The sequence below is a fragment of the Astyanax mexicanus genome, chromosome 13, assembly GCF_023375975.1.
Source record: "Astyanax mexicanus isolate ESR-SI-001 chromosome 13, AstMex3_surface, whole genome shotgun sequence".
Classification (NCBI taxonomy): Eukaryota; Metazoa; Chordata; class Actinopteri; order Characiformes; family Acestrorhamphidae; genus Astyanax; species Astyanax mexicanus.
In genome coordinates this window covers 13,891,189-13,904,360 of record NC_064420.1, presented here as the reverse complement: position 1 = coordinate 13,904,360, position 13,172 = coordinate 13,891,189, and the positions used below count along the sequence as shown (strand labels likewise).

Genomic DNA, 13,172 nt, shown 5'->3' with positions numbered 1-13,172 from the left:
TTTTTTTTAGAGCTGTATATGCATATATGTATAATACATACTATTACATGAATGTACACTACTGCAGCATGAAGAGGTGGCTAAACGTAACTAGGCTGCATTGGTGGAACTGTAAAAACACTGCATGTTCAGGTGTGTGTGGACATCCTTTCTGAGGACGAGCAGTGTAAAGCTTTTATAGGAGGTTTTAGAAGAAACTATGACTCAGTGGGCGTTGCAGAACTTCCATATAGTGCTCACTCCATCTGTAAATAGAGGGAGAGGTACTGGATTCTTACATAACTCTGAGGAGTTATAGAACTCTACTGGGACCACGCTGACCTCAGTGTGTCCTGAACACAGTGTGACCAGAGAATCTGGATGCCCTATCCACTGGCATGTGTATGACATCACTGGCGGTTAAGCCATTTTTTATTAACCTTTGATAGTTAAACTTTCAATATAATCCAATACAAATTATTTAAATCATTTTAGACACATTTTTGATATGTTGATTTTGACATATCAAACAAAGGAAACTACTCTATCTAATCAGCCATAGTTATGTTATTAAAATCATATCATATCACATATCATATCAAACCACAGAACCTACTAATCTAACCAGCTTGACCAGTCTTATAGTGATATAATTTTTAGGCACACATTTCGATTTCGACATACAGTACCAGTCAGATTTGGAAACATTCTCATTCAACATGTTTCTAAATTGTTATTTAACGTTTTATTGAATTATTCAATAGTTCATTCAGACTATGAGGGAACACATAAGGAATCATGTAGTAACTTAAAAGTGTTAAACAAACCAAAATACAACACAATATCTGGTGAGGCTGGTAACTCTGATGAACTTTGGGTTTTCCTTTTCTGGGTCGGTCCTGATGAGAGCCAGTTTCATCATGTTTTTGATGGTCTTGCTTAGTGCTGGGCGATAAAACGATATCGATAGTTATCGAGGAAACTATATATCGCGATAAGTCGGGGCGAGAAATTCGATAAACTAAATTTTCTATTTCCCGTTTAAGTAGCGTTGTGAAAAGGCGCAGCACGAGACCAGGCAGCACGCTGAACTGCTGCTCAGCCCAGTACAACCCCTCCCCTCCCCTCCCCTCTCCACCATCCCCCTCCGCCCCACCCCCCGAGCCCCTCCACTCTGAACTCCTCACATAGCGGCTCCTTCTCTCCCATTTACTGGATAAACTTCATTTATACTATTCAGCGGCGCTACACTGGAAAACTCACCTTTTAAATATGAGGCATGCGTCTCCAAGATATTTAGAGAGGTGAGCTTGTTCAGATTTCTGAAGGCAGGTAAACGCTGCTCTGTTTGCTGCTAGTTAGATTAGCTTGTCTCCAGTTTAAAGTTAGCGATGTTTAGGTGTAAAAGGGATCTGTGCAATCTGTCATCATTAGCTAAGATGCTTTCACTGCTTTTTACATTCTAATAAACTAATGGGTAACGCACGTTAGCCGTGTTAATCCACGTTTCGTGTAAATTAAGGTTAACTTCAGCACGAGTGAGGGGTTAGTATATAAACACACAGAAAGGAAGCACTTTCCATCTTTTTTCCTAACTCTCACTGTTTCTGTTAGAAAACCCTGAGGGCAGCATTCTCCTCTGTCTTTGTGTTTTATAGTTTTTAACAGATAGAGAGTCTGTTATGCTGGATATTTTACTAAATACAGAAGATTATATAATCTGTCTAGCTGTATTTGAACTGAGCTAAACATTGCTGTTACTGAACTGGAGTTTTAAATACACTTAAGTAATGTAAGTCTAGTCTACTGAAAGCCAGTAATGTTAGTATAAATCTGTACTGCAGTAGAAGTGGATCATTTCAGAAACTTGACTTTATTCCTCCCACCTCCATTATAGGCCACTTTTTTTTTTAAATATTTAAATGTTAGCTTAATTTAAATGAAAAAAAAACTAAAGGCTCTTATTTAAAAAAAAACATAAGCAGTAAATTATCTAAAATTACAACAAATAGAAAATAGAAAAACAGTAAAACATATGTAATACATACTTTTTATATGACCAAAATTAAACTAGACTGAAATCTGACTAAAACTAATAATATCCGATAGACTAAAATGTAACTAAAACTATTATACATTTTAGTGAAAAGACTAAGACTGTATCAAAATCACCTGTCAAAATGAACACTGTGATATACTCTTGTATTTTGCTTTATGTAGTTGCCTGCATTCAGGGAGGGGAATGATCTTTTGATTAAATATAATTTTATAAAAATAAATAAAGTGTTATTGCAATTTAAATTAAACAGACATATAATGTAAAGGGTCTTACATATTTTTTAGTTTATATATTTGTCCCCTTTTTAAAATTAATTTAAAAGCTGTACCCACCTGGCAAGATGTTAACATCCTAGTGTCTGTCCACAAGGCTCTGAGCCTGCTAGTGATTTTGTCCATAACTCCCTTATTCTGTCACTTCTGAGTAAAAATAGAAACCTTTAAGTGTAACAGAAAGTGATTTGATTTATATCGTGATACATATCGATATCGGCTGATATGAAAAACTATATCGTAATAAGATTTTTTTCCATATCGCCCAGCCCTAGTCTTGCTACTGCACTTGAGAATACTTTTAAAATGCCTTCATTTCTTAATATATTTTTTTCTTTACTTAGTTGAGTAGTTCTTGCAACGATATGTATTACATTACTCAAATAGGACTATTCACTGTATACCAACTCTACCTCTTCACAACTTTACAACTGATGCTCTCAACCACGTTAAGAGGACAAGAAATTAAAGTAATTAACTCTTGACGAGTTCAGCACAGCTGTTAACTGAAAGCCTGAATTCCAGGTGACTCTACCTCATAAAGCTGACTGAGAAAATCCAGCTAAGATGTTTAAAGTTGTCATCTAAACAAGAGGTGCTTACTCTAGAATTTAAAATGTATTATAGAATCTAAAATAAAAAACACTAAATAATTCCATATTTTTCTTCTTTCATGTTTGTTTGGATTACTTTAGTATTAATCTACAATGCAGAATATTTTAAATTAATGAAAAAACTGTGAATTTAAGGTGTTTCCAAATATATACCAAAATATATTGTGATATGTACTGTATTTTGGTCATATCGTCAAGTACTACTCTCCTAAATACATATCTTCTCTTTTTTGTTTTCAATTCAAATGTCTGTGTTTAATACAACTGCTGTACTGAACATATACATATACTGTTTTGTTCTATAGTAAGAACGCAACACAATAGTGCCTTCGTTGAAATATTTCTGTTATCATTGTATGGAATAGCTCTGTATTTTCTTGTTTTTCTGTAAATGACAGTGTTCTGTAATCCTCACTGCTCTTCACAGGAAACTCTTAACTGCTTCAGTGCCACAGACTCAGATGACAACGTCCAAAAATGAAGGAACAGGCGATTAGGCCTCCACCTGTATGACTCTTATTGTACCAGTTACATCAGCTCCACGCCCAAAACAAGCCGCTCCAGCATGTGATTCAGCTCCTCTAGCAGCACTCCCATTACTCAGTGTGTCAAAGTGTCTATCTGTAATCATCTCTATCTGTAATACTACTGACTGATGCCACCAGCTGCCTCTCTAGTAACTGTAATCATGATTTATATATATACATCTGTGAGCTGTGTATCTGAGAAGCTGACCTTTAAGAATAACGTTCTTATGGCTGTTCTTATGATATTTGTTAGATTTAAAACATAGGAATCATATAAAAACATCATTGGAGTCAACTGGATGATGTAATCAGCGCAGGGAAATAGCTAGGATTGGGCGGTGTAACAATAATACAGTAATAAAACAGATCTCTCAATGAGGACAACATTTAAAATTACAATTTATCTAATGTATCAAAAAAACATGAATCATTAATTTATGTGCATTAAAAACGGCCACAGGCCACTGTGGGAAATGACTGAGTAGTGAAGTCAAAAACAAGCCCAGTGTAGTTGTGAGTTTAGTGACATGCTCAAATGAAAGGAAAAGCAAACAAACCTAGATGAACTGACTAAAAACAGCAGAAAACACTCCCAAAACCGTCCAGTTCACTGTGTGCTCACAGATCTGAGGCTTTAGCTTCTAAACGTGAGTGACTTACGTCTCAGTTAGCTGGAAGAACACAGTCTTTGCTGTGGTATTAAGCCCGTTAACTAGCTAACTAATCATAGCACAGCTGGCCAGCTACGAGTTCAAACTCCACATAATCTGTCACATTTAGCGTAGTTTTTATTTTAAATGCTGATACTCAGCCCGATGTATGTGTGGTTGAGCAAGTACAGTGCTCCCTAGCATTGAACATCCCATAATATCAGCCACTTTTGCAAATTGCACTATTTCTAACAGTGCTGTAATTCTGCACGTAAAACAAATGAGGGCTGTCAATGTTAAAGTGTTAACACATGCGATACATTTTTTTTTTTTACATGTCCCACAAAAATGGACAAAGCAATAAGAATATGTACATTATTACAAACATTATTAATATTACGGCTGTTATAATTATTAAATTAAAACTTATACATATTTTTAACTGTTAATACAAGCGGTTTTAAGCCAAAAAAAATGGTGATGATGACAAAAATATTATATATATATAAATATATATATATTTTCTTTCAAAGTCAAACAACTCTTGGACATTACACATATTTTTCTCACGAAACCTGTTTATTTTGGTGTTTTAAGCGTTTATTTAGAGTCATCTTAGATTCTCAGTGTTTGTTTAGTGGTGGCTGAAATTAGGGGAGCTGTGCTAGCTAACCAAAGGCTAGTTTAGCGAGTTGGCTAAAGAACTGTCCAACCATCAGAAAAAACTCAGTTTCAGCCTTCTTTTTATCCAACAGCTAAAATATTTATCATTTACATCTAAACGTTTAGAAGTGAGGTTTCAGTCAGTCAGAGTGTGTTCTGTGGTCAACAGAATGTTAGCTATTTTGCTAACTAAGCTAATGCTAATGCTAAGGTCTCTTCTGATTTACGGCAGTTGTGATGTCACTGATGTCAAAGGTTACTTCCTTAAAGGGCCGGAGTTATCCCAAAATGACAGGGTTGAAAGGGAAGCTTTGGACATGTTTAAATAGCTTGTAATTTTTAACTCCAAAATATACAAAATATTATTTAAAGTAAATATTAACATCCCTCTATATTTGTAAGGATGTGTTCATTCAGAGTATAGTTAGAAAAATGTATAGTTACACAGAGTTTGTATGAATTTTAAACAGCTATGCTCTGACAGAAAAGGCGTGTTATACCGATCTTGACTCCGGTAATATTTTGACACAGAATGAGGGTATGAAAAAAAGTGAAAATATGAATACTGCCCAATCCTAGCAATAGTAGCTGAAATTGAAATGAATGAATGTTTTTTTTTGGTTTGTTGAGCCTTTAATTACCTCACATATTGATACTGCTGATACTTTTTTTTTTACGTTTTAAATTCCAAAAAAGCATGGAAATAGATTCATACAAATCATTAGTCATTAGTCAAATCATTAGTCAAAACTGAGAAAGTGGACAATCAGTTAATCGGACATGATTAAAAACTAAAGGGAGTGGAATCGTAAATGAATATATTAGCTCTTTGGTTGCTCTTGATGTTTGTTGAGTCCTTGTTTTATCAATGTCTTCTTCATTGCCTTCTCAAGTATTAACTTTCTGAAGTTTGTCTTCCCTTTCTTTTCCACTATTTGTTTCTGTTTTTTTTCTGATTTTGTTATCATTTAGCCTTTTGGATTTTTATCTCTGATTTTGCATCACTGCTTTTCACCTAATTGGGCAAAAGACGAGTAGTGGAACACAGCAAACACGCTTTGGTTGGTCTAATTGTTGTGGTTTTTAGGATTTTCTATTTTTCTGCATAAGTTTGACCTAAAATTTTCTGCCTAAGTTTGAGTGAAAATCTGATGTTTGAGGTCTAACTTTTGTAGAAATAGAGAAAAGGATTTAAAAACTTTAAAGCAACACTGTAGATGAGAGAATAAGATTCCATGTAAATCAATGGTGACACATGACTAAATGCATTAAGGGATTATAGCATTATGACTTTACATTATTATAAGTAAACATTCAATAGTTTATAAATGAGATACAATTTCCATCTAAAAAAATGTTTATTAGAGATTTTAAATTTGTGTTTTTACTAGTAAAAACTGAATTACAGCTTCTCCCACAGGTGGCATTTAAGGATACTACCTAAAATATATTTTATATATGTTGCCTTTTACCCAGTAATATGTTGTACCCCCTTCTCCCCTGCTGTATGAAACATTATAAAATGCTGGAACAAATGACTGACTTTGCAGGAACATCCTTTTTCCAGCATTTTAATGGTAATGCCTTAATGTTGGACAGACAGACCTCAAGCCAGACTAAATTGAATGTTTTAATCACATCTTTCAGTGTGATGTTTTTTTATTTGAGATGTTTTTAATTTTAGATTTTATGATGTAATTATTCTTCAGCTGCAGCTTCTTGTTGACTCCTTTTGGTGGACTGTGCTCAGGTTTCATGACTACTGTTGTATTTATACTGTTGAATGTCATTTTCATTGCTAGAAGAGTGGCTCTTCATACACAGAAAAGGAAGAAATGTTCAGTATGTTTTTTGCTTCTTTAATCTGTATTTTTTTTTGTGTCATGTGTTACGGTAATGTGAAAATGCATGAAAGAGATTAAACATTTGATGTCTAAGACCAGTCTGGTGTTTTTCTTTTTGTTCTTTGTTCTCAGCTATGTATCAGTATTGGCTTATTATTTTCAAACCAGATCTTATTTGCAAAAGAAGGATTGCAACAGCTCTGCCTAAGTTTGCTCGTTGCAGGATGCAACAGTTCCTTGTTCAAACACTAGATGCAACTGTTAAGCTTGCATATGGCTGCAATGAAACCCTGTTAAGGAAACGTTGTACTGTGCACTGTGTGCTTTGTTTACTAGTGTAGCATTTTTTATTGTTAATTGACTCATTCTTCCATATTTGCAGAATGTGTAAAACTAGCGTGCCTTGAGGAAGAATAAAGACTTTTAACACCACTAACCAGTTACCCCTTTCAAGTGTTCATCATTCAGACCAGTACAGTGAGTAGCAGAACACTAACCAGATACCACTCTCAAATACTGCTCAATACTGTGAACATCAAAATATTAACTGGACTCAGATACTTCTCTTTAGAGTACATCTTTCAGCCCAGTACAGTGAATATCAGAACACTAATTGGATACCCTTCTCCAAATGTTGTCCGAAAGAACATCCCTTGGCCCAGTACAATAAGTATCAGAAAACTGGATACCCCCACTGAGAGTGCTTCACTCAGCCAGTACTGTATCAGAACACTTAGTTGATAACCTTCTCGAGAGTGCTTCACCCAGCCAGTACTGTGAATATCAGAACACTAACCAGATACACCTCTGGAAAGTACTCCGCCCAGTGCAGTGAATATCAGAACAGTAATGAGAGACTCCTCTCAAGTGTACTATTGCTATTGTGCACATCCTAAAACATGTATACTCAAAAATACTCAACTTAAAATTATATCTACATATATACTACACACTCAAAAATCAGTTAGTAGTAGTAATAGTAACAGCACCACCAAAAATGGTGTAGGACTGACTGGATATTTCTATATGTGCTTTTAGGCTTAACCAATTAATTACATCACCAAGTTGTGAGAATGTTATTTGGTCTGGGTCTGACCCAGCTATCAAATATACTTCTTTTTAACTGAGCACAGTTTAATCTAAAATGTTAGCCAGATAGTATACTGCTATAAACAAACACTGTCTCTGCTGCTCCATGCTGTTTATACATGCGTTCAGTGCTGCATTCACTGCTCGCACTCTACTACTATGTTTATTGGTGCGTTTAGATTTATGCCTGGTGAAACCAAACCATACAGAGGGAGAAAACGCTCCAAGTAAACAAAAATTAATCAACTGACCCAGATCATAGAAACAAACAACAGGTGTGAAAATGCCCTTTTATACTTAGCAAATTAAGTTCTAATTCTAAGAAATACTTACAACCAAGCTGAGATGTTTAAAATAAAGTTTCCTCTATCCAGTTTGTTATACTGGATAGAGGCAATTTTATTCCAGCCCCCCATGTTGGCTTTATCTCCCATCCAACATACAAATTTATACTAGTATTTTAACTGACACCACTAATAAAAGTATAATTGCTTTTTACATTTCTTACATTCATCTTTTATTTCTATTTAAAAATACACTATAAAAACAGTTATTCGCAGTTAATCACAGAATATTGTTATTATTAATCTTATTCATGTTTTAATCGATTGACACCACTAGTTTAAAAACATGAGGTGCAAAATATTTGCATATTAATTACCATATAATTGCGTAATATAGATATAACTTTACGTTGAGTATACTTGAGTATACATGTTTCTGTATGTGCACAATTGCACTTAAAGCACCAGAAACTTAAAGCATCCATCCATCCACCCACTCACAATTACACAGTTGTGTAAAACCACACTGATGTCTCGTGGTTGGCTCTGCCGTATTTTCACGTGTGGTTGCCAGCCTGAGGAATATCCTGCTTGGGCAAAAACAACAGCTCTTTATTTCCGTTTAGGTGGACGTGGGCAACTCTTGTGCTGTTTCTGTCATCATGTCCAGTTCAGTCTGGAGAAGCTGGTGAACTGTGGGCAGAACACCATCACATAAACAGTGCATCAAGTGTTTCAGAGCCAAAGGTGGACATGTTCAAAAAGGTCATGTTTATTTCTGTGAGAAAATGTATTTGTACAGCTATTAAGGTGCTTTAAATTTGTGATGTAAGACAAAACTGATACACACCTTTGCTCATAGTGTGAAAACAACATAACATTTGAACAAACTGGTCTTCAGAAAGTTCATTGTACACAGTTTTCCCATTACCTCAAATATATAGTCAATCAGCCAAGATGTGTGTGGACTTGTAGTTTTATACAGGTGCAAAAAGACTAATACAGCTAATGCTTGGTCCACACTGCAAGTACATATTGAGGTATCTCACAAGAGTAAGTGCACCCTTCATATATATATATATATATATATATATATATATATATTTGTGGTGTCAATCGATTAAAACATTTAATCCGATTAATCACAACAAAATTATGTGATTAACTGCAATTAATCGCATTTGTTTTTCTTCAGACATAAATTATTATAATGGATGTTTAAATGTAAATAAAAAAATAAATGTAAGAAATGTAAAATGCAATTATATGTATATTAGTGATGTCAATTAAAATAATACTACTAATAATACTATATACTTGTTTGTTTGAGGGGAGATAAAATCAACGCAGGGTGCTGGAATAAAGAATGCATGATTGGATTGTAATTGGAAGTCTGAACCGGAGCCGGACACGAGTGCTCAGCCAGAGTTGTGTTGGGCGGGGGGCGGGGCAGATTACGGCGGAAGTAGGGGTCATCTTTTCATGGGACAATACTAAAAATATGACACTTTAATACAATTTAAAGTAATCATAGTACAGCTTGGATAACAGTGTATATTTGCTGTGCCCTCAAAAAAAAAAAATCAAAACAGCCTTTAATGTCTAAACAACTGGCAACAAAAGTTAGTACGACCTACTTATTTCTCTCAGTTATCCATTTTTAGCTACACTGATAATATAAGAGCACATTATACAATAAGAGCACAATATACTATGCTTTTACAATACTAAAATTAGTACTTTATCAGTTTTTAGTTTATTTGTTTTCTTTAAAGGCCCTGGCCATTTTTTTACCATTTGTAGTTATTGAATTTAAAATTTAAAGAGGAAAAATGTGTGTGTTCTAAAACCTTTTAAAAAAAAAATAATTTAACATCCATAATTGTACTTGTTTTTGTGGGCCAGGGATACACAGCTCTGGAAAAAAATTAAGAGAACACTTACAGTTAAAAATGATGAGTTTCTTTGATTTTACCAAATTGAAAACCTCTGGAATATAATCAAGAGGAAGATGGATGATCAAAACCCATCAAACCAAACTGAACTGCTTGAATTTTTGGACCAGGAGTGGCATAAAGTTATCCAAAAGCAGTGTGTAAGACTGGTGGAGGAGAACATGCCAAGATGCATGGAAACTGTGATTAAAAACCAAGGATATTCCACCAAATATGGATTTCTGAACTCGCAAATAAATGCTCTAAATGACAATATTTTTATTTGTAATTTGGGAGAAATGTCTGTAGTTTACAGAATAAAACAACAATGTTAATTTTACTCAAACATTTACCTATAAATAGCAAAATTAAAGAAACTGATTTAGTAACTGAAGTGGTCTCTTACTATTTTCCAAAGCTGTTTGTAACATAATAAAAAAAATGTGACAGCCATTTATGTGGTGTACTTAAATAAATGTACTTTACATAACCATAGATATTTTTGTGGGGCAGACAGGTATGCCAATATATGAACGTGTTCCAAGGTTTCATATATAGTTTTCACAAAAATGAATACATGTTTTTACTTTATTTGGCCATTCTTACATCCACATATGTAACATTGGCAGAAGGGAAGTGTTCTCTACAGTTAGCAGTGAGGTAGAGTGTGATGTGAGGTATTTTGGTACACTGCAGAGGCGTATTATTGTGGCTGGTGCGGTGTGAGTGACACCATGCCTACGGCCTTATGGGATTAGGATCAGTCTGTATAGAGGGAGTGTCCACTGAAACAGGCCAGTCCTGAAGCACGACATAATTGTAAAAGTGGGCGTGTCCTGTCAGACAGGAAACGATATGTGGGAGCAGTTGAAAAAAAGCTAATGAAATTTCATATGATTTGAAGAGCATCATCAACCAAAGCCAGAGTTCATTCCTTCACATGTTCATCCCAAAACTGCATAATGACATCACGTCCAACATCTTTCAGTAAAAGTGTACTCATTTACCACAGTCTCACTGATACACAGTAAAACTGAAATTGTTAAATTTAATCATTAATTTACAACTTTCCCGGATAACACATGGTCCCACTCATTACAGTGTAAGATAATCCTACCACAACAGTTAATATATTAGAGTTAACTATTTTAGATGCTGTATGGAGTTAATATATATACACTGTACAGGCCAAATGTTTGGACACACCTTCTTCTTAAATGCGCTTTCTTTATTTACATGACTATTTACATTGTAGATTCTCACTGAAGGCATCAAAACTATGAATGAACACATGTGGAGTTTTATGTACTTGACAAAAAAATGACCTGGTCTTTACAGTCACCGGACCTGAACCCAATCCAGATGGTTTGGGGTGAGCTGGACCACAGAGTGAAGGCAAAGGTGCCAACAAGTGCTAAACACCTCTGGGAACTCCTTCAAGACTGTTGGAAAACCATTTCAGGGGACCACCTCTTGAAGCTTATTGAGAGAATGCCAAGAGTGTTAGGGTGACCAGACGTCCTCTTTTTCCCGGACATGTCCTACTTTTAAGACCTAAAAAAATGTCCGGGGGGAATTTCAAAATCGTACGGGATTTTGTTTGACTGCCCACAGTACGGTGCATTTCCATTCCACTCCATTCCATGTTTCTCTGTATCGCAAATTAGTCACGCCCTTCTCCTCAAATCTGTCTTCTTTGTGTTGTGTGTGTGTGTGTGTCTGTGTGAAGACGAAAGCGGGTGTTTGCCAGTGTACGTTGGATGGAGGTGATGGGTGATGGGTGATGGAGGTAACGTTAGTAAAGTTAGGATAACACAGGGACTTTGAGGTGATGGAGGTAATGTTTGTAAAGTTAGGATTACACAGGGACTTTGAGGTGATGGAGGTAACGTTAGTAAAGTTAGGATAACACAGGGACTTTGAGGTGATGGAGGTAACGTTAGTAAAGTTTGGATAACACAGGGACTTTGAGGTGATGGAAGTAACGTTAGTAAAGTCAGGATAACACAGGGACTTTGAGGTGATGGAGGTAACGTTAGTAAAGTTAGGATAACACAGGGACTTTGAGGTGATGGAGGTAACGTTAGTAAAGTTAGGATTACACAGGGACTTTGAGGTGATGGAGGTAATGTTAGTAAAGTTAGGATAACACAGGGACTTTGAGGTGATGAGGTAACGTTAGTAAAGTTAGGATTACACAGGGACTTTGAGGTGATGAGGTAACGTTAGTAAAGTTAGGATTACACAGGGACTTTGAGGTGATGAGGTAACGTTAGTAAAGTTAGGATAACACAGGGACTTTGAGGTGACGGAGGTAACGTTAGTAAAGTTAGGATTAGACAGGGACTTTGAGGTGATGGAGGTAACGTTAGTAAAGTTAGGATAACACAGGGACTTTGAGGTGATGGAGGTAACGTTAGTAAAGTTAGGATAACACAGGGACTTTGAGGTGATGGAGGTAACGTTAGTAAAGCTAGGATAACACAGGGACTTTGAGGTGATGCAGGTAACGTTAGTAAAGTTAGGATAACACAGGGACTTTGAGGTGATGGAGGTAACGTTAGTAAAGTTAGGATTACACAGGGACTTTGAGGTGATGGAGGTAATGTTAGTAAAGTTAGGATTACACAGGGACTTTGAGGTGATGGAGGTAACGTTAGTAAAGTTAGGATAACACAGGGACTTTGAGGTGATGGAGGTAACGTTAGTAAAGTTAGGATTACACAGGGACTTTGAGGTGATGGAGGTAACGTTAGTAAAGTTAGGATAACAGGGACTTTGAGGTGATGGAGGTAATGTTAGTAAAGTTAGGATTACACAGGGACTTTGAGGTGATGGAGGTAACGTTAGTAAAGTTAGGATTACACAGGGACTTTGAGGTGATGGAGGTAACGTTAGTAAAGTTAGGATAACACAGGGACTTTGAGGTGATGGAGGTAACGTTAGTAAAGTTAGGATAACACAGGGACTTTGAGGTGATGGAGGTAACGTTAGTAAAGTTAGGATTACACAGGGACTTTGAGGTGATGGAGGTAACGTTAGTAAAGTTAGGATAACACAGGGACTTTGAGGTGATGGAGGTAACGTTAGTAAAGTTAGGATTACACAGGGACTTTGAGGTGATGGAGGTAACGTTAGTAAAGTTAGGATAACACAGGGACTTTGAGGTGATGGAGGTAACGTTAGTAAAGTTAGGATAACACAGGGAATTTGAGGTGATGGAGGTAACGTTAGTAAAGTTAGGATTACACAGGGAC

At 35.9% G+C, this 13,172-nt stretch overlaps 1 protein-coding gene across 2 annotated transcripts in view; it reads left to right on the top strand.

The window, feature by feature from the left end:
• The window catches only part of pfkfb2a (6-phosphofructo-2-kinase/fructose-2,6-biphosphatase 2a), a 46,364-nt gene extending 39,663 nt beyond the window's left edge, over positions 1-6,701 (top strand). For both annotated transcript variants that reach the window (XM_022677580.2, XM_022677579.2), the window contains exon 16: positions 3,352-6,701. In XM_022677580.2, the coding sequence (XP_022533301.1) occupies positions 3,352-3,405 (54 nt within the window). In that variant the 3' untranslated portion in view covers positions 3,406-6,701. The remainder of the gene's footprint in view (positions 1-3,351) is intronic.
• Positions 6,702-13,172: the final 6,471 nt, after the last annotated feature.